Source organism: Asterias amurensis, chromosome 15, assembly GCF_032118995.1.
Source record: "Asterias amurensis chromosome 15, ASM3211899v1".
Lineage (NCBI taxonomy): Eukaryota > Metazoa > Echinodermata > Asteroidea > Forcipulatida > Asteriidae > Asterias > Asterias amurensis.
In genome coordinates, this window is record NC_092662.1 from 9172687 (window position 1) to 9198519 (window position 25833).

At 40.2% G+C, this 25833-nt stretch overlaps 2 protein-coding genes across 3 annotated transcripts in view; both read right to left on the reverse strand.

Moving 5' to 3' along the window:
• Positions 1–2876: 2876 nt before the first annotated feature.
• LOC139948544 (uncharacterized) lies at positions 2877–8823 on the reverse strand. Its single transcript, XM_071946728.1, has 2 exons — positions 3315–8823; positions 2877–2953 (listed from the first exon to the last, which is right to left on the reverse strand). The coding sequence occupies exon 1, from the start codon at positions 8779–8781 to the stop codon at positions 3556–3558; it is 5226 nt and encodes a 1741-aa protein (XP_071802829.1). The 5' UTR covers positions 8782–8823; the 3' UTR covers positions 2877–2953; positions 3315–3555.
• A 2180-nt stretch (positions 8824–11003) lies between these two features.
• The window catches only part of LOC139948541 (sushi, von Willebrand factor type A, EGF and pentraxin domain-containing protein 1-like), a 63917-nt gene continuing 49087 nt past the window's right edge, over positions 11004–25833 (reverse strand). Inside the window, exons 25-30 of one of the 2 annotated variants that reach the window (XM_071946723.1) lie at positions 23088–23261; positions 21262–21438; positions 19261–19521; positions 18381–18626; positions 14376–14621; positions 11004–13651 (exon numbers count right to left, since the gene is read on the reverse strand). In XM_071946723.1, coding sequence (XP_071802824.1) covers positions 13386–13651; positions 14376–14621; positions 18381–18626; positions 19261–19521; positions 21262–21438; positions 23088–23261 — 1370 coding nt within the window. In that variant the 3' untranslated portion in view covers positions 11004–13385. The remainder of the gene's footprint in view (positions 13652–14375; positions 14622–18380; positions 18627–19260; positions 19522–21261; positions 21439–23087; positions 23262–25833) is intronic. The other variant, XM_071946724.1, reaches the window with a different exon arrangement.

The window sequence follows — 25833 nt, forward strand, 5'->3', positions numbered from 1 at the left end:
ACGCCCTTGCGACCATCGTGCGTCCGCGTATAAACCAGCTTTCAGTAGTTTCACATTCGGGCGTAGATTTACAAAAGGGGTTTCAAAACATTTAAGATCAAACAAACATCCTTGTCCCAGAGTTTTACTTTTGTCTATACATAGACTTTAACCGATAATTGTGTATTAGTTTAAAAAGCTAAAACTAATTTAAACAAGCTCTAATGGGTATTTTTGTTGTTCAGATTCGGCATTAAGAAAAAAATTAAAGCAAAGATTTGATTCATAAAAAAATTAAGTTCTTCAGTTGTCGTGTTTTCTCGCTCCGGTGCGCGCGAGACTTGCACAGTCTATATCCAGAGACCCCCCACGTGTACCGGGCGAGACGTTGTCGCCGGGATCGAGTGTAGGCTACATGTACTCGACGCGCGATGGGCGACTATCGCTTAAAATGGGAAGGAGGTTGAACTAACTGACAAACGGCACGTTTTACGTGCCGTTTGTCAATTAATTGTTTAGCGTTTTTTTATGGTTTGTAAACCATGATTTGTGCACATTTGTTATGGTTTGTAAACCATGATTTGTGAGTGCACATTTTGTTATGGTTTATAAACCATGATTTTGTAAACCATATTTGATGCCTCAATTTTCATGGTTTATAAACCATGAATTTGATGCATCAGTTTTCATGGTTTACAAACCATGTTTTTTAGATGCCTCCGATTTCATGGTTTATAAACCATGATTTTCACGTATAAATTTTCATGGTTTATACACCATGTTTTCAAGATGCCTCAACTTTCATGGTTTATAAACCATATGTAAACCATGTTTTTCATGCTTCAATTTTTATGGTTTGTAAACCATGATTTGTAAACCACGATTTTCATGTTTCATTTTTTATGGTTTATAAACCATGTTTTTAACTGCCTCAATTTTTATGGTTTATAAACCATAATTTTTAAACCATGATTTTCGTGCTTCTATTTTTATGGTTTATAAACCATGATTTTCATGCTTAAATTTTCATGGTTTATAAACCATGTTTTTAAGATGACGCAATTTTCATGGTTTATAAACCATGATTTGTAAACCATGAATTTGATGCTTCATTTTTTCTGGTTTATAAACCATGTTTTAAAGATGTGTAAAATTTCCATGGTTTATGAACCATGATTTATAAATGTTTGTTGCATGTTCATGGTTCGTTAACCATAAACTTACACACACAAAATACTACTGGTGTGTAAACCATAAAAAGGATTTGGCAACACTTTCTATGGTTTACATCTAATTGCTATAAACCATGGTAAAAACATGCCTTAAAAATGCCAAACAATTACTTGACAGACGGCGCCCCATAGTTAACTGCCAATTATCAACTCACATCACATATTACTAGCAGGATGCCGCGCTTCGCGCGGCACCCCGCTAGGATATAAAAATCCTTTACACAAATATTTCGAAATGTGGGTGAGGGTGTTATACGCCTCTCTCAATATTTATGCATGGCGTCATAATTCTAACCCAAAATGAAGCTATTTCGCACGTCCACCACTACTTGCAGTGGCTGTACCCACCTCGTTTTGGGTTAGACGACGTACCTTATACATCTAGAAACTATAAGGCTCCCCCGTGATCCTTATAGGGGTCTAATATGTTGGGCCTCCCTAACGTTACACGTTTTTCAAATCAGCGTTGATAGGTGAAACTGACCGTTAGCCAGCAATAACTAAAGTTTCTTTTGTACCACACTACAAAAACTTTCTCCACACATTCATAATGCTTGCATTTCCTTGTTAAAAAACATCGTCAAAAATGACATTTTTACGTCCCACGATACATAGCGTTGCTACAGCACTATAAGTAAAGCGAGTTTTTGGAACATGCTGTGTGCCACGCATCTAATTTATCTACTGTTTTGTTGTTGTTGTTTTTTTTTGGGGGGGGGGGCGGGGCGGTAAGAGCGTAGGCCTCTTTTTAGTTTATTCTTATCTGAATTGGTCTTGTAAACTTTCTGGTCAGTAGGCTGCATGTATAACGGAAGCACTTAACGTGAACGTCAAAAAAGTGTTTTGCAGGCAGAGATGCCAAGTCCAGAGGCCAGCTATGTGTGAGATTTTTCAAAGCTCAACCCCCATTCCCCCGGAAAAAAAATTGCCAGTTTAAGAAGGCCTTTTTAAATCGCCGCCCAATCTTTTTTTTTTTCTTTTTTCTTTTTTTATGAATAAATAAAAAAATGTGAAATTTAATTGTGGACAAAAGGTGTTTCAAAATGCATCAAAAACCTCCTCAGAATAATTAAAACTCACTTGAGGTACACAGGAGATGTTGATGGTTAATGTGAAGGTTCGATTGTGTCAGATTATTTCCTTCCAAACTTGAAAAAAATAGACTAAAAATGATGTCCAAAATCAATCGCTCACTTCTTCTGCTTGTTATGTCTTCGCTAGTGGAGCGCATTTCAACGAATTTGCTAAAAGAGTCGGAACAAACTTGTGCGCAATAAGCGTTTTGCGCTCTGCCGAATTTGAGCTGAACCTACTGGATGAGCAAAAGCGTGCGCAATCTGTAAATTTGCGCTCTGTTTGTACAAATTTTGTACAAAAAATGTCGTTAATTTTTTTTCCCCGATCTCGCCCCAATAATGGTTGATGTGCGTGTGAGCGTGAGACAGAGCCCAAATGCGTGAGTCTCACGCCTAATGCGTGAGACTTGGCTGGTCTGGTTTTGTTTTATTGCCACTTTGGGCTTCTTGCATCTCGCGAAATTTGAACGACAAACGACACAATTTCTGACCGCGTTCATGTTCACGCTGCTCTAGGAACAAACCTCCATACATCCCATATCTCTGGAACCCTATATCGTACAAACTAAATAAAAATGATAAACTCAACCTGGCTCATCAAGGAGTAAGGCATTTAGTTGTGACACGGACTAGAGATCTTGCATTCGTATTTTAATGTAATTCGAACTGTAAATAAACATACAGAAAAGAAATCCTTAATACATGTGATCCTTAATAAAAAATGAACTTGTCAGTAAGAAAGTGGTTCTTAAAACTCCTTAGTTTCTCATAATAATCCAGTAGACACTTGGGATACATATTAATCTTTCCTTAGTTCTGAGTAATGTCAATCAATAATAAACAATCCCTAATTTCTCATATCTGGTCTGAAACTAGCAAAAGCTGGGAAACTTCTTATCCGTTAATGTACTCAATCTGCATGTAAACAAGTTGCATGTCCCTTTAATTTCAACATGAAAACCAGTAAATTATGTCTGCTCTAATAAGGGCTTATATCATCGTAAGTCACAACTGAAAAGGTACTCACTTCTTTGGCAAGACTCTAGTAACACCAGGTGTCCATAATCTCTGAAGAAAAACACTGATAACTGCTGTTTTGATTACAAACTTTTCGGCTGAAAACTGTTACAGTAAAACATGGTCAAACATGGCTGAAAAAACCACATGTAAACAATAAACAACTACAGTCACTTGAGGGCGCTCTTCAACCTACAGTCACCATCTCACAGGTCACTGGCTCAGTGGAACATCCTCGCCCCGATGAGCGACTAGTCCTCATCATCATAACCTTCTGCCGGGTAGATCACTGCTATCTTTGTGATAGGCCTCTGGTATTCTCCGCTCTCAGTCTTCACCTTCACGTTCCTCACCTTGCCATCCAATCCAGGGAAGACCTCAAGAACCCTGCCGACACACCACTTGCCCCGGACAGGATTGGTATCTGACACAGTTACCACATCACCAACTCGTACGTTACGCTTTTCAGCTCTCCATTTCTTGCGTGGTACCAGGCAGGGTAGAACATCTCGGCTCCAGCGCTTCCAGAAAGAGTCGATAATCCTCTGAACAAACTCCACACGGTGTCTAGGATTTTTGGTCTCCTGGAATGGCCCCTGAGGAACATCAGTCGAAGCTCTTCCAAGTAGTATATCATTCGGACTCAGGTAGGAGCCATCATCTGGGTCATTTGGGATCCTTCCAATCGGGCGTTGGTTTACGAGGTTCGCAACTTCTAATAAAACTGTGTAAAGCTCAAACGGAGTCAGCACCTGAGCCCCAACAGCCCTTTTCAGCGCAGTCTTGCAGCTCTTGACTAATGCCTCTGCACACCCATTTTGATGTGGTGCTCTTGGTGTGATGAACTTCCATTCCATGCCTTTCTCTGCACCGAACTGTTTCAGCTCTTCGATGTTCCAACCTTGAATCATCTTTTGGAGTTCCCGTTGTGCTCCGACCAGTTGGGTTCCGTTATCACTAATCATCTGAGCTGGATAGCCTCGAATAGAAAAGAATCTGCGGAGCACTTGAATGTATTCCATAGTGGAACAGTCCACCGCTAGCTCTAGGTGCACTGCTCTGGTGTTCAGGCAAGTGAAGATCACTCCATAGTGTTTGGCTGTTTTGTTACGTCCAATCTTCACTTGGTAGGGTCCAAAGTAATCGCATGACGTGAAGTAGAATGGTGGTGTGTATGGTGCTAGGCGTTGCTTCGGTAAATCAGCCATGATCTGTGTCTCAAGTTTATGCTCTGCCTCTCTGCAAACCACACAGCGGTATTTAATCGTCTTGGCTAGGTTGTGTGCCTTCAGGATCCAGTATCTTTGCCTTGTTTTTGCAACAGTGGTAGCAACACCAGTGTGGCCCTGTTGGTGAATACTACGCACAATCAGAATTGAAATGTGATGATCATTGGGAAGCAGTGCTGGGTGCTTTGAAGTGTAAGACATCGTAGACTCCTGCAGTCGGCCTCCAACCCTTAAGATTTCTGCATCATCTGTGAATGGACTCAATGACTTGAACTCTCCGTTGGCCCTGCGCTTGTGTAGATTTTTCTGTGCCTTGGTAATCCAGTAGTTGGCAGCATCTGTCAGCTCTTGGGGTGAGAGCGGACCCTGTTTAGACTCCTTGTTTACACAAGACTGCATCTTGGCTCGTATGTTCTGGACAAATCGACGAACGTAGGATGTGACCCTGATTAGCTTTCTCCAGCTAGAATACTTCTTGCAATCAATGGCTTCCTGAGTTTCGGTGGTGATGAATACAGCTTGGGTCTTGTGTCGTTCCTTATCTACCTCCATCTGGTTTACCCTCTCTGCATCTTTTGGCCACCTTTCTTCTGGGAAGCGCAGGAATTCTGGACCATTTTTCCAACGCTGGGTCAATTGTTTCACAGGTATTCCACGAGAGACGTCATCTGCTACATTCAGCTCTCCTGGAACATGTCTCCACTGTGAGGGATCTGTTTGGCTCTGAATCTCGCTTACTCGGTTGGATACAAATGTTTTGAATCCTCTGGCTTGGCTTCGAATCCAAGATAGGGTAATCATACTGTCAGTCATAAACACTGCTTCCTCTACTGGTAGGCGCATTTCTTCCATGATGGCCTGGTACAGCCTTGTACCCATAACTGCTGCTTGCAACTCCAATCGTGGGATGGTGAGCCTCTTCAGGGGTGCTACTCTAGACTTTGCTGCAATGAATCTGACATCATAGGTGCCATCATTTATCTGCCATCGGATGTAGGCACAGGCTCCGAAAGCTTCCTCTGAAGCATCGCAGAAGATACACAGCAAGGGCACGCCAACAGCATTCGACGGAGTAAGACATCTTTCAAAACTGATCTCATTCAACTCTTTCATCTCTTCGAATAGTTGAATCCAACTGTCATGATCTGCCTTGGGTATTTCTTGGTCCCAGTCCAGACCCTGTTGCCATAGATGTTGCATTCCAATCTTGGTACGGATGAGAAAGGCTGCAGCGAATCCAATCGGGTCAAAGATTTGTGCAATCTGGCTCAGAATTTGACGCTTTGTTAACTTTCTCTGCATCAGTTCTCGATCATCGGTGGACAAATTCTTGTCCAAGTCCAAGTTGACCTTGTAGTGGAATTCGTCAGTTTTGCGGTTCCATACTGTCCCCAGTACTTTCTCATCAGTTGTGGTGTCCAGGAACTTCATTCTCTCCTCTTCCTTGTCAGTGGTATTGTTTTCTTCCAGAGCTTCATTAGATAGCCAGCCCTTTACTCGGAATCCCCCTTCAGCTAACACCTCATCTATCTCACTTGTCAGCTTCTTGGCCTCATTCACAGTGTGGACGGAATCGCATATGTCGTCCATGTAGGTGTTCTCCTTTAAGACTTGTGCTGCATTTGGAAATTGTTTCTCGGCAGCCTCAGCTGTTTTCTTCAGGGCGATCTGAGCCATGGCTGGAGCGGGCTTATCCCCGAACGTCAGAACTGTCTTGACGTAAGTATCAGGTGTACGGTCAGTATTCAGGTCTCTCCACAAGAAGCGATGAACATGCTGATCACGTTTTGGAATCAGAATTTGGTGGTACATCTTTGAGATGTCTGCAATGACTGCCACTTTATTTTCACGGAACTTCATGATGACTCCAAATAAATTGTTAAGAAGATCAGGCCCCTTGTACCAGTAGTCGTTCAGACATCGCCCGTGGTAGGTTGCTGAAGAATTGAAGACAATTCGGAGAGGTGTGCTTTTACTTTCTGGCCTCAAAACTCCATGATGAGAGATGTAGTGTACGGGACCTTTGTATGACTTCAGTTCAGCTTCAGACAGCTTCCGGGCAAACTTCTTTTCCACCATTTCCTTCATCTGGGCATCATAGGCTTCTGCATGACTTGTGTTTTTTGCAAGTCGGCGTTCTGTTGAATAGAGCCTCTTCTCTATCTGGATCTTGTTATCTGGTAACTGGTTTGGATCCCTTTTCCAAGGATAAGGGACGGTCCATCGGTTTCCATTTCGGGTACAGGATTCTTCTATTATTTTGGCTTCCTTTAGTTCTGCTGGGCTGAGCTTTTCTGGTTCACATGTGCAGGACTTCACGGCTACTCCCATAGCTTCAGTTTTCCAGAAATCTGTCATATCTACTGGTGTTGAGAACTTTACATGGAGAACTCGGCTTGTCTTGGTCTTGTTCCCAGGGCCGGTTCCAAAAATCACCCAACCAAGTGGTGATTGGCGGGCAATCAGATTCTGGGCTTCATGGGTTTCACCAGCATGTATGCTTGCATGATCAATGCCAATGAGTAGGTCTACTGGGCCGCTACCTCGATGGAGACTGCTTGGATGTAGTTTGAACAGTTTGGCCATTTCTGATAGGTCAACTTCAGCAACATCGTCGCTTATGCAGGGGATACCAATGGCAGTAACAGTGTAAGTTGGACCTTTGTACTTCGGACGAAGACGGACCTCATAGACTTTTGTTTGAAGCTCTTCTTCTTCTCCTCCCACTTTGGTGATGGTAGTAATTACATCCTTTCCTTTGAGCTTCAAGTTTTCGGCAAGGGACTTTCTGATCAATGTAATCTGTGCCCCGGAGTCAAGAAGGATATTTGCTGGTTGAGTAATCTGGGTTCCCATGATCTGCACTTGTAGGACTGGTAGCAATACCTCTGCTCGGGTTGTACTTACTGCAACACTGACTGAACCGGTGGCTTGCTGGGGAGTAAAATGCAGTAATTGATGGTGATAGTGTTTACATTGGAGTCCGTTCATCATCTCTGTGCATTGTCGTCTTCTCGAACAGGTAGACACGTTGTGGCCTTTTCCTGCCTTTTTGAGGCAGCTGAAGCAGACATGGTTCTCTTTGACCATCTTAAATCGGTTGGCTGGACTCATTCCCTTGAACTTGTCACACTGGTCTGTCCAGTGGCTGGAAGTGTGACAAACCCAGCACTTGTCACGGAAAGGCATTGATGTCGGGTCTTTCTGCTGAATCTGAATGTGATTGATGCTTGATCGGGGACTTTGACTCACACATCGTACTGGTGCCGTTGCTCTCATCCTCGATTTCATTTCCGATGACATCCAGTCTAGCAGTCCTTGTAGCGTCGCTATTTCTTTATCCCTTTCCAAGTGTCTGGACCACACCTTACGGTCGTCAGCGTTCATTTTCTGCTCAATGACTGCTAGCATATGATTGTTATCCATGTCGTTTCGGCGCCCCACCTCCTTTAATGTGTTATAGCTCCTTCTCACAAGATGAACTAACTCACAGAATCTGGCATCTTCCCCGTCTCGGAGTGGCTTGAACTTCATGATATCTTGGGTGACGGTGTCAGTAATGAATCGTGGATCACCATATATTGTATCGAGATACTCCCAGGCTGCATCGTAATCGGACCCCATTCCCTTAATCAGCTCCAACGGCTTTCCTTGTAGGCATGTACGCAACAGAGTGATGGCATCCCTCTTACCATACCTCTTATCAACCATATGTTTGAAGTCATCTTTAAAGATGGCGTATTCTCTGACATCCCCTGTGTACTTGGGCATCTTTGGCTTTTCCATTTTAAACCCACAGAATTTGTCGACATCATGGACTGCTGTATTCACTTTCTTCTGCTCTTCTTTCTGATCACTTGCTTCATTTTTGCTGATATGGCTATCGGATTCTGTTATCTGCTTGGCACTGGAAGTTGTACTGGTTTGCTCTGCACTGGATATTTGCTCGGCACTTGAACTGGACTGGTCATCACTGGAACTCGTTTTCTCTGCACTGGCACTGGCTTCTTCCTTCGGGTTTGACTCTTTCTCTGTAGGTGTTGGAGTTAGATGATCTTTTGCCTCACACTGTAAAGCTATGAACATTTGTTGGCATTCTTCTAACCACTCCTCTTCGGTAGTAAATTCATCGTCATCCAATATCTGCTCGGTATAAGCCTCATGCTTTTGAACTAGACTGTCATACACCAGTTCAAACTTTTCAAGCTCACTTGAAACTTCATCGGTTGCCCTGTTGCCTTCGATCATCAAGCGTAGGGCTTTTCCCTGTCTTGTGAGTGCCGCCTTGGCATTCCTTCTTTTGACCTTCAACTCTTTTACTGTTGAGTCGGTCATTCTGATACAGGTGCAGTACTCCCTTCTGATCCCGGGTTAGCAGAATAGAATTCGAATGTTGTGGCTCATCAAGGAGTAAGGCATTTAGTTGTGACACGGACTAGAGATCTTGCATTCGTATTTTAATGTAATTCGAACTGTAAATAAACATACAGAAAAGAAATCCTTAATACATGTGATCCTTAATAAAAAATGAACTTGTCAGTAAGAAAGTGGTTCTTAAAACTCCTTAGTTTCTCATAATAATCCAGTAGACACTTGGGATACATATTAATCTTTCCTTAGTTCTGAGTAATGTCAATCAATAATAAACAATCCCTAATTTCTCATATCTGGTCTGAAACTAGCAAAAGCTGGGAAACTTCTTATCCGTTAATGTACTCAATCTGCATGTAAACAAGTTGCATGTCCCTTTAATTTCAACATGAAAACCAGTAAATTATGTCTGCTCTAATAAGGGCTTATATCATCGTAAGTCACAACTGAAAAGGTACTCACTTCTTTGGCAAGACTCTAGTAACACCAGGTGTCCATAATCTCTGAAGAAAAACACTGATAACTGCTGTTTTGATTACAAACTTTTCGGCTGAAAACTGTTACAGTAAAACATGGTCAAACATGGCTGAAAAAACCACATGTAAACAATAAACAACTACAGTCACTTGAGGGCGCTCTTCAACCTACAGTCACCATCTCACAGGTCACTGGCTCAGTGGAACACAACCCCACTCCTTAATTTTCTCTAACTTATTTCACTTTCAGATAGCATGTCAAGTCATGTTTAGGGTTTGTTACGTCCAGTTTGGGTCAAGAGACAAACTCCTAAAAATGTACCCCATTCAGCCGCACGAGGTCTCTTTTGTTAATATTATCTCCATCAGTAACCAACCCGACGGGCCGATGGCTAAATTAGGCTTCCAAATGGATTTGGCAAAATGAACATTCTGAGACCTGACCGACACACTGCTCTAACCAATTTTGTGAATGGACTTATTCAAAAGGAAAGTTAATGTCGTTTTGCTTAACAACTTTGACCAAATGCAAAGCAAAGTTCTTTTTTTACAGCTTCAAAACAGCCTTTGACGTACGTGTATAGTTTCACCATAGAGTAAGGAATGGTTTCACAATTCTACCTCCATGGTTAAACTCTGAAACTGCAACATTATACCTCTATGAACAGACCGTATTCTAAAACGGTATTCATGTACGCATTTGAGTTTACTGGCAAAAGGTCCAAGGTCGCCACCCACTGTCAACCTAAAGTGGTCCCACGGCGACATTCTTCACCAAGCAACAGGTGGCCTGTCTCAAACCAGACAACACACCACTCACAATACACTGACCAGAATGGCTCTTTGTGTAAGGCCCCCCCCCCCCACCCCCAAAATGTTATTAATTGTAAAGTTCCCTTAGACACCTTCCAACCTTTAGCCGGCCCTACCCAACGTTTCCAAATTATTAAGCTTCCGTTTGATCCAATCCTTGTCCATCATGATAATTCTCATGCCGTTTGAATTACGGATCGCGGTGACCGTTTGTCTTGAAAATTGATAACCATCGTTATATTTATTTTTTTCGCCCGGCGACGAATCTATTTTAATTTTAGTCAGAGTAGGCCCATTGAAACATTCCATCGTATGTATGCTGATTTTATGTATCGAGAAAACGGGTTGTGAAAAAGCCTACAGGTCGTGGCAGTTTTCCTGCAACTTTGGACGCCGAATCGACACAATCTTCTGACGTTCACGTTTACGTTTTGCTCGCGATAAACGTGCAGCTGGTAATTACTCAAAACAATTGTAAGCATAAAAACGTACTTGGTAACAAGCAATGGAGAGCTGTATAAAACATTGTGAGAAACGTCTCCCTCTGAAGTAACGTAGTTCTCACTAAAAGATTTGGCCTCAGCTGAGGTCTCGAGTTCAAGACATGAAAGCACACAACTTCGTGTGACAAGGGCGTCTTTTCTTCCATTATTCTCTCATAACTTCGACGACCAATTGAGTTCGAACTTTCACAGGTTTATTTTATGCGTCATGAGGACACACAAAATGAGAAGACTGGTCTTTTAAAATTACCAAAGGTGTCCAGCGCATCTAAGAATATTAAGGTTTTTACCCATACACCGATGTGTATTAGCACTGTACACTCGGTACTTTCCCAGAGTCCTGTGAAAAACAAATCACAGGCATACTGAGTACAGAAAGTACTGAGTATACAGTGCTAACACACATCGGTGTAAGATATTACTAAGATGGGATTTGAACCCACGACCCTTGCAATTCTAGAGCAGTGCCTTACGAACTAGACCACCAAGGTTTCCCGGTAGAGGCAGTTCCAATCTTATGTTTTGGCAGCGGGTACAGCAACGATATAATAGATGTGAAATTTGCATCGGTACAAAGAATAAAGAATATTAGTTTTGGTTTTTATTATCGATGTGTGTAATAGCACTGTATACTCTGTGCTTTTCCCGAGTCCGGTGAAAAAAATCACAGGCATATTACTCGGGTGGGATTTAAGAACAGTTGACTGTGAAGGAAAGGGTTAAAGAGATTTACAGCCTTAGTGGTAATTAATGAAACAAGGGATGTGAACAAAAAGAAAAGGCAGACTTTGTAAACAAACATCCTGTACCCAAATTCATTCTTTATTTTCATAAATTCTTCTGCGCAATTGGAAACTTGATATACATTGAAACCCAGAGAACCTACAATTTCACCATTAGTTGTTTTGGTGCCACGAATACAAACATTTAATTAACAATATTATAAAGTTCAACTTACGATATGCAAAATGTGTGTACATTTTTAAAACAAATTTTAAGGAACATGTAGTATTATTATCTTGACCTACACTGATTTTGGACAAATCTGTGGCTACTGGGTGCTTTGTTAGCAGAACAAATCTACAGACATACTACTCGGGTGGGGTTACATTCCCTTGATAAAACAGGATTACCCACCAAATTTCCATTTGTTTCATATTGCTTAACACTGGTATTCAGCTGTTGTTTGCTTATCCTGAAAAGCACATTGAAAATTGGTTGACAATCCTATTTTTATTGAAGGCAACCCTTTCATGCTAAGAAAAGGTTTATGAAATTGGACCCAGAGTTCAAACCCTGTAATTAGTAGTATGTTTGTATACAATGTCTTAATTACTTACATTAATTTCTTGTATAAAAATGACAGCTAACAATTAACATTTGTTCATTGTGATATTATTAAATTCAGAGCCTTGCGGAGCTATTAATGAAGAATAGAAAACTACAAAAAGTCAAGCAACCAGTAACAGGTTCTGCTTTAATAAAACAGCATCCCTTTTATTCCTTACGTATGGTGGAGAGATTTATAGTCTATTGACAAGCTCCAGTGCATCAGGCACTCACACGCTATGAGCAGCCCACACAATAATAACGGTGAGCCTTCCAAGCAGTTCTCCTTTCAGAAGAACCAATCAAAGCAGTGACTGACTCTACACTGAAACCTCTGAATCTCTATAAAGACAACGGTGTCTCAACAGTATTCAGTCTCCTGAGGATGACCAGAGCAGACTGGTCTTAACATTGAGGCCAATCATTCCATAGCAGTTAAGTGACTATTGAGAAGTCCCTCAATCCACTTTTACCAAAAGAAGTAGTTTCCTCTTTTCAAGAAGTAAGTAGTCTCCCTAATTCCAAAATCCACTCCGCAGCAGTGGAATAACAGGACATGTTCTAAAGAACAAATCTTCATGGCATATATTGATACCTGATGATCATACAATGCCTTTTAAAAAACCTATTATATTGCATGTGTTGTTAATATTTACTTCACCAAAATAAAAAATCTATTATATTGCATGTGTTATTAATATTTACTTCACCAAAATAACACAGATTGAACGAGCAGATTATGTAAAACAATTTAAATGATGAAATCCCCCCAAAATAGAAACAATTCAAAGCCCATATGTACACTTTTGATAGGCTTGCGGTTTCGTAAGGGTCAAATAATTATCTTATGCTTTTAATGAAGCTTTCCTTTTCATTCAATTCAAATCAATTCAATAAAACATTTATTTTGGTATTGCATGATAAAATACATGTAATTGGTGTTTCATAAATTTAACGGTGACAGTTATAAACAGTAGCCAACATTATTTACAAATCGGAAGGCTTCGTTGTACGAGGTTGAAAAACCTTTAAAAAAACTTTCTTCGACTCCACGGTATCAAGTACTGTATATCAAATATTCCGCATAAAACTTCATGTGACAAGGGTGTTTTTTCTTCCATGATTATCTCGCAACTTCGACGACCAATTGAGTTCAAATTTTCACAGGTTTGTTATTTTGTGCATATGTTGAGATACACCAAGTGAGAAGACTGGTCTTTATTACCAATAGTGTCCAGTGTCTTTAATACACTTTGTAAAGTGCCTGGAGATATCTTTAGGTGCCGTATAAATCAAATATATTATTACTTGTTGTCAACACACATTATTGTTTACCGTTACTCCATAGATCATTTGACCTCTAACCTTGACTGCATTGTCCCACATAATCAACTTCAATGACCTGATCAAGCAGACATCCAGTAGCTTTGAGTTTACAGATACTTGTGTATTCGTTTCCATCAGTTCCACAGTAAAGTCGTCTTTCCTCCTCCTCTTCACAATAGGTAGGATGAATACAGCTACATATTCTCTGACCTTGGTCAGTACCAACACATCTCTCCCATATCTCACAATCACCTCTACAATCCAATACTGCTGGCTCAGTTGTAGTCGGCTCAGCTCTTTCTGTAAAATCAAAATAATGTTTTAATCTTAAATGCAGAACTGTTTCAAACTCTGGCTCATTGTAGTGTTTAAGATGCACTTATTAATTCCTTATTAATGTTTGCCTTTCATTCGTTCAGAACCTTACTTTCTATGGTGAGCACATTTACTAAATCCTTTTTATTAAGTTAGGGAAGTTTTCCTGGTTTCAGCCTGCTTGTTTCGTGAGTACTCAATTCAGCTAACATACAACATAAATTCCAGTCAAACTTGTCGCTGCAAGTAAACATTGTATTCACACAGACTCCATGCAGAAACCAACCTTGTCTGCCGTGACAAAACCTTGCCCCATTTTACACAAATGGGTGAGGAACGATCAATTGGGAATGATGCTGTTAAGCATCCAATAATTATCCACAGGGGACTCCATTAAATTGTGGAACATTGCAGCAGTTAACACATGGCAAAATAACGGATGACATGGGACATGTGTTCCACCAATCAAATGACAAGGATCTCTGTGTGCGGTGTATAATATTAATAGAAACTGTTTACTCGCAAAGAAGAATTGAACGTTGTTTTAATAAAATAAGAAAGACGTTTGGAATATTTAAAATGTTGTTTGAGGTGTTAATGAAGAGAGGAGAGAAGTATTTGTTGTGTAATAATTCTAAGATTTTTGGCTGCATATCGCTAAAGTAGCGTTCGCTGCAAAATTTGAACAAAAGAAAATGTTGGTACTCACCAATGACAGTTACTACAAAGGAGCAGATTGCTTGGTTGCCAGCGATGTCAACCAAGGTGTATGTGACTGTAGTAGATCCATGGAAGAAGGCATCACCTGATTGGTGGGAATTGGTCATTGTGAACACTCCAGTATTTTCCGCCATGGTAGGCTCAACCCAAGTGATGGTTACTGATGAGGCACCAGTGTTGAGAGTCTCAGTTCTGTCTGCTGGGCAGTCGCTGATGACTGGCGCTACACTGTCCACTGTCAAAGAAACAAACTTCAAACCTTGAAAAAGAATACCAAATTCTTCAAATGTAGTCTTTGTTATATAATTGGATTGCGATGACACCATGTGTGTCTATACTTGCCAGGTAGAGTTTGTTCTTAGACGATGTCTTTCTTTATTTTACTACTGCGGAGTAGATTTATCCGATGTTCGGGAGTCTTCTCAGTTCTGAAAAGAACTGTCCTGCTTTTTAACTACCACTCGGGCGGAAGGAATAAACAATTGGCTTGGACTACTACTTTAGCTGATAGGATCGTAATTAACTGCACTACCTCAGAGTAAATTCTTGAATTGGTCTCAACCAATGAAACAGTTTTGTTGAATTTAAATTTGTAAGGTTATTGACATTACTAGAGCCATTACAATGATAGTCTGGAAAAGGTATGTAAACTGCTCACAAAAAGTAAGGAAACTTTTTTCAATCCAGTATATTTGTTATTATTTAATACTCTCTTTGTATATGGTATATATCAATGCAAAGCTGTACTGTTCCTCTTTAAAATGATACCACATTTGCAATGATTACATGTTGCTGGACTTGGCTACACGATTAACAATGAGGCAAAGTCACAAATCAAATGTGCCAAAATTACCGTTGTCTGTGAATGGTCAATAGGTAATGCTCAATAATCGAACTGATCAAGCTTTTCAGAACCATTAATGGTTTACACAATGATTTGCACCAGTGAGCTCATCGGACACAATTAACCCTCATCTCATGAAAAAACACCTTGTTTGATGGGTATTTGCAAAACGATATTCTACAGCCGAATGCAGTCCCATACTTGCAGTCTCTTGAACCAAATGCCATCTTTCAAGATGACAACGCTCGCCCCAATCGAGCCCGACTGGTGACTGACTACCTGAAAAATGTTGGAGTGCACCGGATGGATTGGCCCGCTAACAGTCCAGACCTGAATCCCAAGGCACATCTGTGGGACTAGCTTGGCCTCGCTGTCTGTGCCAGAACCACCAACACATCAACTGTGGCTGACCTAACCAGGTTCCTTAATAAAGAATGGAACCCATCCCTCATCATCAGCGCATCACAAGACTTGTGTGCAGCATGAGAAGAAGGTGCCAGGCTGTCATCAACGCCTTCGGATCATCCACTTGTTAATACTGAACTTTTTGTATCAATAAAGTGTATTAAGATCAGTAAGTTGTCTTGCTCTATACCAAACTTCTTGTCTCAATAAAGTGGATTAAGATCAGTATGTTGTCTTGCTTGTTTGAATTACAGTGTCAATTTGTTTGTTCACACAGTAACACAAAATTGCTAATTTTGGCACATTTGATTTGTGACTTTGTATCATTATCATTAACGCTAATTTTGGCACATTTGATTTGTGACTTTGTATCATTCTCATTAACGTGGTCAAGTCCAGCAATATGTAATCATTGCAACTGTGGTATCATCTTAAAGAGGAACAGTTCAGCTTTGCATTGATATATACCATATACAAATAGAGTATTAAATAATAACAAATATACTGGATTGAAAAAAGTTTCCTTACTTTTTGTGAGCAGTTAGAAGAGGTATTTTCCAAGGTGATTCTTTGTCTCCGCTGCTGTTTGTTCTTGCTCTGTTGCCCCTGTCATCGATTCTGAGGAAGGTACATGTAAGTGCCGGTTACCAAATGAAGAAAGATGGGTGTAAGATAAACCATCTGCTTTTTATGGACAATTTGAAGTTGTTTGCAAAGAATGAGGTGGAGATCGACTCTTTGGTGCAGACCTTCAGGATTTTCAGCGATGACATCGGGATGCAACTTGGCCTTGAGAAATGTGCTTCAATGACAATGAAGAGGGGAAAGAGGGTACATTCCGATGGCATCGCTCTGCCAGATGGTGCACGGATGAAGGCTTTGGTTTAGAGGAGAGTTACCGGTATCTTGGTGTACTCGAATCGGACCATGTTCTTCATGAGGAGTCAAAGGTAAGGCTGAAGGCAGAATACATCAGACGGGTCAAGAAATTTTTGGAGTCTAAACTCAACGGGGGAACATGGTTAAGGCAATTAATACATGGGCCGTGTCTATGGTGAGGTACAGTGCGGGTATAGTCGAGTGGACTAAGGAAGATTTACATGTAGATGTCATGGATAGGAGAACAAGAAAACTGATGACCATGAATGACATGCTTCATCCGCGGCGAATGTGAGGAGGCTTCATCTTCCAAGGGCAGAGGGCGGTAGTATAGAGGGTTGCTGAGTGTGGCAGGCAGTGTCAACATAGAGCGCAGGAGTTTGCATTGTCATATTAGGAAAACTGAGGAGAACTTGTTGAAAGCAGCGCAGAAATACTTGAAAGCGGGCGAAGTTGGGCCGAAGGAGTACAAGAGAGAAAGGAAATAAGAAAGACACCAAGATTGTTAGAACAAAACACTTCTTGGTAGGTTCTTAAGATGTACTAAAGAAGTGGCCTGCAACTAGTCCTGGAATTGGCTAAAGAGCGGAGAGTTGAAAAAGGAAACCGAGGACTTGATTACTGCGGCACAGGACCAGTCTCTGAGGACAAATGTAATGAAGGCAAGGATAGAGAAAGCGAATGTCTCTCCTACATGTATGTGCAGGATGTGTAGCAAGGCGGAGGAGACTGTCTTTCATATTGTCAGCGAGTGCAGTAAGATGGCTTAGACGGAGTACAAAGGTAGACGAGACAAGTTGGCCAAGGTAAATCATTGGGAACTGTGCAAAAAATGGGGTGTCCAAGTGACTGCAAAATGGTACGACCCTGTTCCGGAGAAAGTTACAGAGACCGACCGCGTCAGATCCTCTGGGACTTTAACATTCAGACTGATCATGTTATAGAACATAGGCGTCCGGATGTCGTAGTCTTAGATCAATCAATGAACATTTATTTTTCATGGTGACATTAACTATTTACGCATACACTAGAAAACAATATCGATGAATATAATAATGTATAGAATTTGAAGATAATTAGCTACAGAAATTAACGTAATAGTCAATATGCAGGGAAAAAGTTTAAGCATAATGCTTTTGTATATTTCCCTGAGACAGACAATTAAGGACTTGGACGACAAGGACAAAAAAACAAAAGCAACCGAAAACAGAATAAAGAAACAAAAACAAAAATTAAACAAACAATAAGGCAAAGAAGATGTGTCATCTCATTGACATAGCTGTGCCAGGAGATTTAAGGGTAGCTGTGCTGGGAGACTTAAGGGTAGCTTCGAAGGAGATGGACAAGATCCAAAAGTACCAAGACCTGGACCTTCGAAGGAGATGGACAAGATCCAAAAGTGAAAGTAAAAGTAGTTCCTGTGGTGGTTGGAGCGCTCGGCACCATTTCAAAAGCATTAGGGAAACATCTGGACAAAATATGCACAAATGTGAGAACAAATCTTTTGCAGAAGGCGGCGCTGTTGGGAACAGCAAGGATCCTAAGAAAGTCGCTCGAGATCTAAAGGCTACGGAATGTAGCCCGACTCAAGGAGTTACCGGCGCAAATGAAAATATGATCTTTCTTTTGCATGCTGTGATAAGATTTAATAATGCATTTATAATGTGTCACCTATCGAGTGTACTAGACCCTATTCCGAGGCACGTAACAAAACAAAAAAACCATATAAAACAAAAAAGAAATAAAGAATACAATACAAAATTATACAATGAATAATCTAATATAAGGTGGGAGATTATTCCACATAGTCTGAGAGCAGCGTACACAATTTTTAGTTGAGCAGAAATATTTCTTTGGCAATCTTACCAATAACAAGGACATTGAAGCCACAAGTTGTCTGGTTGCCTGCAATATCAGTTGCAGTGTATTGAACTAGGGTGGTGCCCACACTGAAGGTTGAATTTGGGGCGTAGTTTGAGGTGACCTCAGGGGAGACACCGGAGATGTTTGTAACCGATGGTATCATCCAGTCAACAGTGGCTGTCGTCCAAGCGTTCTGCACGTACGTTATGGTATCATTCGGACAGAAGGAAAACACAGGGCCGAGGTTGTCTGCAATAATAAGTTATGTAAATAAATGGGGGGAAAAAATAAATAAATTCACAATGAATGTACTGAGCTCATAATAGTTACCGCCAGAAAAAATATTGAACTTATTAGGGCAATTAGTGATATAGAAAGCTTCATGCATACGATGTTTAGAGTAACAATGATATGCAAGAATTTAAATTCACCAAAAACAAGGCTAAAAGCTACTCTTGGCAAGGGGCTACAAGAAGAATTATAACATTTGACAAAAATGTTATAAATTTGTGCGTGCGTGTGTGTATTGCTCAATGGCATAACTCTGGGGGGGGGGGCCTGTTTTCCAAAAATGGATGTTGATTATGTCCAGACTTTTTGGATTGGATGTTTCAAAAGTTTAATGATTTAAATGTATTAAACACTATTTTTCCATTAACATACAAAAAATTACAAATTTGCTTTGACACTTATGCAATATTATCTTGCAAAAAAAAAAGAAAAAATTACATAAACAAAGGTGCTGAAATGGGCTTTTAAAAGAAAAAGGCAGATGAAAACTTGGGCAGAAGTGCCCCCCTCCCGAAAGAATAGTGTGCCCCCCTGAAATTCTTAGCACGTGGAGGAGCGGACCTAACAAAACATAAATAATTTGACCTCTTACCTTGACTACATAGTCCCACATAATCTACTTCAATGTCCTGATCAAGCAGACATCCAGTAGCTTTGAGTTTACAGAAACTTGTGTATTCGTTTCCATCAGTTCCACAGTAAAGTCGTCTTTCCTCCTCCTCTTCACAATAGGTAGGATGAATACAGCTACATATTCTCTGACCTTGGTCAGTACCAACACATCTCTCCCATATCTCACAATCACCTCCACATTCCAATACTGCTGGCTCAGTTGTAGTCGGCTCAGCTCTTTCTGTAAAATCAAAATAATGTTTTTATCTTAAAGGCAGTGGACACTATTGGTAATTACTCAAAACAATTATAATCATAAAACCTCACTTGGTAACGAGTAATGGGGAGAGGTTGATAGTATAAAACGTTGTGAGAAACGGCTCCCTCTAAAGTGACGTAGTTTTTGAGACAGAAGTAATTTTCCACGAGTTTGATTTCGAAACCTCAGATTTAGAATTTGAGGTCTCGAAATCAAGCATCTGAAAGCACACAACTTCGTGTGACAAGGGTGTTTTTATTTCATTCATATCTCGCAACTTCGATGACCAATTGAGCTCAAATTTTCACAGGTTTGTTATTTTGTGCATATGTTGAGGTACACCAAGTGAGAAGACTGGTCTTTGACAATTACCAATAGTGTCCACTGCCTTCAAATGCAGTTGTTTCAAACTCTGGCTCATTGTATGTGTTTAAGATGCACTTGTTAATTCCTGCATGAAACTGCCTAGACCAAATGAATTATTAAAAATGTGAAGATACATTTTTGTGACTTGATAATTGTTGTGATTATTTCTGACAACTGCAAGTTAAAACTCTTTAAGGAATCAGTCCAAATTATCAGAAATATTTTAGGTGTAGAGAGTGCTACTCTTATAACCCCAACCACCTTTTTGTGAGAATGTGAATGCCTCAGTATTACAATGTACCTGAACAACAACCATGCTCAACATCCAGCTAATCAATGTTTGCCATATGACATCAAGAACCTCCTTTTCCATGGTGAGCACATTTACTAAATGGGCAATTCCAAGCAAACATTTAAGTTGTTGACAAAAAATGAACCCAATTTTGCCAAATAAGAACTCAGCTTGGGCTCCATGAAGGCTTGGCTAAATTGACCGGAAAAACGACTGACCATGGTTTTGCCATGTGTACCTAAAAGTTCAAGCTGTTGACCATTTATAAGTATCCTGTTGGGAACTCATGTATAAGAGTTTTGTGTTACATGTAGTAAAGCTTTCCTAAGTTTTTTAGTTAGAGGAAACTTTTTAACTGTGACTAGAGTATTTTTTACCACGTCCTTTTTGTGTAATGCGACTGATGCTGTTCACAACGTTATAACATCCAGAACACAAAGCCCACAACATTTCTAATATCATCAATTCAAAGCCTTGGGTGTCAGGTAAAAACTAGTCTATAAACTTAGTGGAAAGAATATCTCGCATAGAACTACTAGCACCAAAGCCAAAATGTTGAAAATTGTGGACGCTTGTGCGTTCCGCATCATGCAAGCGGTGAATTTACTTGGTGTCCATACTGTAAAAGATGCCTGACATATCACACTACCAATTGTTCAGTACAAATGATGTACATGTAAAATGCTATGTCAGATTTTTGGGCCCCCAAACATTAAAAAATGGATTTTTTTGAGTGAATGGTATTTCAAAGAGTATCACCCGCTCTAACGAAAAAAAGTTTATCTTTTACTTTTAATGGTCAGGAACCATGACAAAAATTTAAAACGTTTCTTATAAAACACATAAGAATTGGTCACGTGATATATTGTCGGAATCCCGACAAAAACTAATTTTGAGCACTTTATTTCACTGCTACTAATAATTGGCGGACTTTTTCGAGCAACGGCTCAAACGCAAACTTGTAACTTTCTCGACCCCCATCAAAATACCTATTGAATTTTAAATCAAAATTTTGGATCAAATCGGCCAAGAATCTGACATAGCATCTTTAATAACAATCTTACCTTCACAATGAGGATAAGAGTTTGACCAGGTACCACCAGATTGACATACTAAGTAATCAGCACCAACTAATCTATATCCATGAAGGCATTGAAATGCTACGTTTGAACCAACTAAGGTCCCTCCACTCTCCACAATCATATGTTGATCATCACTTATGATCGCAGGACAGTTAAGAGCTGCAAATATAATATATAATTCAATATCAACAAGTTATTTACACTAGCAATTAATGTTCACAAAACATGGGTAGAGGAGGACCCATGCAATTGTCATCTGTACATGATGGTGTGATTTTGAGTGGCAAAATGTAAAATATTCACTTCATTTATTTCAAGCTTCATTTGCATAGTGAGAACCATCAATGAGCACTAGTGTTGTCCAGAACAGCTGAGTAGCTGGCGATTTCGCCGGGGATTTCGCCGGCTACTTGGTCCTTTTCTGCCGGCTACTTTTATTTTTCTATTAGTTTTTTGGTCTCCTCCAATTTGCTAAAGTACTGTCCTACAACTGGAAAATCTTTTAGGCCTTAGGTGGGCCCCTGACCCCACATCGTAGGGGCACTCAATCTCGCTTGCTAAGTCGTTTGACAAAGCCGACAACTTACATTCTTTTTACCTGCTACTACAAAAAACTGTGGACAACCCTGAGAGCACTACTATCTATTGTCTTGTTTGCCCACAGACTGATAACTAGGGCAGTTGCAAAATAAGCGGCAACAAGCGGGTTACCAGGATCAGCTCATGGCAGATGACATTGTCAATGGGACACTTTTGGATGGTCCTTTTTCACAGTTCAGCGCCTGCTCAGACCTACATGCGCAATACTGAGCATGTAGGGGCACGCTCAGACTGCAAAAAAGGACTGTTATGTCTGCTGCTGCCAGCGTCTTAAAATTCGCCCCTTGGGTCTCTCTCCACCACAATAATAACTGGGCTCATTCAAAACAAGACTACAAATGTCTTTGAAAAACTTGTTAACAGTTTTATGAGTCTTTAAAGATAAGGTAACAAACCACAAGGGAAACTGACTGGGTTAATTAAGTTAAACTTTTTGGTGAAAAACTAAAATTGATTAGAACCTGCGATTAACGTGACGGCACTCTACCAACTGAGCTATAAGCTCTGTTATGGCAATCTTCATATTTTCCTAATACATGTAATATGTACATGGGTGCCAGTCAGAAGCCATATAGCCATTATAACTGCCGTGTAGCCAGGGATCGCACCCAAGTTTATGATACAACCTGGGAGCACCCTAATGGGGATCAAATTTTTGTTGATATTATCAAATCCTGTCCTTGTAAATTTTTCTTTGCTCACCCAAAAGTGTTATCTTCAAGAATGTGAGAATGGCATCGTTTTTTTGACAAAAAGTGATAAGTTAAAACCGATGTACAACATGCTACCAAAGCTTGGGTGTGTGCATGTGTGTGAACTTAGACTGTGAAATAACATCACAATTTCGGGGAGGGGGGGGGGTCATAAGGGCAAGTGACTTTTTGTGATTGGAACTTTTCAGAGTTGTTATTTTTATGTTGTTAACACTATGTTTCCATTTACCTGCAGGCACCGGATTTTTTGTTTGCACTTACGCCAGATTATTTTATAAAAGTAGTAGATTACATTAAAAAAAGGTGCTGAAGCGAGACTTTGGAAAAGAGTAACTGGAAACTTGGGCAGTTATAAATGCCCCACCCCACCCAAAAAATGGTGTGCCCCCTACAATTCATAAAATGTGGATGAGTAAGCTATTTAAATCAAGTGCCAACGTGTTAATAACTTTTCTGAAACATTGGATGCAAATAAAATTCAACTTTGATACTTACATCTGCATGATGGAAAGAAACTTGGTGACCATTGGCCGAGATTACATTTAAAGATGGAGTCTCCCTGAAGCTCATACCCCTCATTGCATTCAAATGACACTGATTGTGTTATTGTGAACTCATCGCCATGTCGTCTCCCATTCGTAAGTGGTTCTGGCTCTGGACAAGAGATAGCTAGATGGGAAAACAACAGTTACTTACTATTTAACTACTGAAAGCTATGGTGAAGCAGCCTAAGGTTTTTATTCACATAACAGACAAATGTATAACAAATGGAGATCAACAGCAATCTTAACACATGGTATCTGATCTGAAGAGTGCTTTTAAAGGCAGTGGACACTATTGGTAATTACTTAAAATAATTATTAGCATAATAAAACCTTACTTGGTTACGAGTAATTGGGAGCTGTTGATAATATAAAACATGAGAAATGGCTCCCTCTGAACCTGAAGCAGCATAGTTTTCCCACAAATTTGATTTCGAGACCTCAGAATTAGATATTGAGGTCTCGAAATCAAGCATCTGAAAGCACACAACTTTGATGACCAATTGAGCTCAAATTTTCACAGGTTTGTTATTTTATGCATATATATGTTGAGATACACCAAGTGAGAAGACTGGTCTTTGACAATTACCAATAGTGTCCAGTGTCTTTAAGTAGTTACAACAAACCTTCGACAAGGGGTCAAAACAATCTTATTCCTGGTTACTCAATTTCTTAGGAGTGAGCAGCCAAGACAACACAATTAGTTAATTAATAAGCCATGATTATGTAATTGCTTCTCTTCACCCAGCATACCCAGCATGCCCAGGGATAAATGGAAATCTGTGAAGGGGTACCTGTGAGGACAGAGCAGTTCTTGTGATTGATTTGGCTTGATGCACTACAGCTGTGGCAGCACAGGTTGAATACCCACAGGGAAACTGAGATTTGGTTTAAAATGCCACACAAATGGCAAACTGGGAAGTCAGAGATGGTTCTTTGTGATTGATTCAGCTTAGTGTGCTACACACTTAGCAGCAGAGGCTGTGTATATGCAAATGGTATTAAGCAAGCTGACATTGAACGACTAGAAGGCTCCAAAACAATGCTGCTCGTATAATTTTCTCACAACCCAAATACACACACGCCTCCACTCTTCTCTAAACAATTACACTGGTTAGACAACGCCACCTTCAAACCATCAGTGAACATGCACAAAGCCGCTCTCTGACGTACTTCCACAGTTTATCACAGAGTCTCTCAACCTCAACAAACCTGGTTGGAGTGGCCTCCGCTCCAGCCAGAATCTAACAATCCCTCGCACTCACAAATGGGCAGGGGACCGGTCCTTCTCAGTTGCTGGTCCCCGATGCTGGAACTCTCTATTGAATCACATTCGCACCATCAACTCACTCCAGACTTTCATGTGTAAATTCAAAACACGTCTGTTCTCTTCTCGCCCATAAACTGAAATTTTTTCATAGCTTTATTTGTACCAGCGCATTGTATCTCTGTAAAATGAGCTAATTTATTAATATTATTATTATTATATCACCAGGGAGCTGAAATAAAGGAAACTAGCGAATAAATGGCCCCTTTTAACCAGCATACATTGTGTATAACTAGTGTTTGCGCTTTGCATGTTGCATGTTTATTCATCTTAGTTTCATTGGCACTTTATCACCTAACTTACATGTGTCACAATTTGCTGCAGAAAGAGGTACTACACTAACCGCTTTTTTAAAGTCTTGTTGACATGCCAAATATGAAATCAAGAATAAAGAAATCATCACAATCACTATAAAACAGAGGGTTTGTGTGTTTTTGATGTTTTCAATAGTTTTGTCAAACAAATTTAACTCCTAGATGACATTTTCTGTAAACTTTTTCAAACAACTAAGCACAGTGTAGCCCAAGTAAATATTTGAAAAATTGTTCTTGCTTTGCCATCGTGAATAAAAACCTTCTTTAAACATCTTTTCAAACCTGTAGGCCTACATTTTGAAAAAAATATCATTGAAAAGGTTGTTTTTTATAATTAAAAAAAAAATGGGGATGGGGGGTTTCGAACGGTCGGGCAGGGACAATCAACAATTTTTTTTTTAAGTGGCCTAATTGCTATCACCCCCACTAACTGCTATCATGTCCGCGCTGAAATTGTATCAATTTTGATGTAACAGGTGCCCACATATAAACTCATACACGTATGTCCATACATGGTCTGGTTCACATTTAGCAGAGGTCATAGTTGACAGTAAAATGTGGCACTTGAACATTAATACAACAGAAACGCAAACCCAAAGTTTCACATTTTGACAGTTTTAACCATTTGTTTTTAAGGAAAAGGTATTTATTAAGGGGACAGTGGTTGGTGACTGGCCGCTGTGAATGGACCACGCCTCCAGCTTGGTCCGTATAACAGAGGCCAGCCACCAACCCGCCCGGTCATTACCACAAAGTGAAGTCCAAATAATCCAACTGTTATTCCATAATTAAATGTCAGAATGAACCACCCAACCTACTGCCCTGCCAACCCACCGCCAAGTGTCAGGAGAGTCCCCGAGTATGCTAAAAGCATGGAAATAAAACACAAACACATGGCAGCCATCGATCACAATAGAGAACACAATGTAGATGTGACAGGAGGAAGCAAATGCCGAGTATAAAGCATTTGATTATAAAAATTGATAATAAAATTAATTAAACAGCTACGACAATGGCTTTTGATTTGTTAATTCTAGCCCTTAACATAATTTGCTGGA

Bases quoted from the DNA above. Each gene is read 5' to 3' on its own strand.
- LOC139948544 (XM_071946728.1), bottom strand. From the start codon at position 8,781: ATGATCGAAGGCAACAGGGCAACCGATGAAGTTTCAAGTGAGCTTGAA.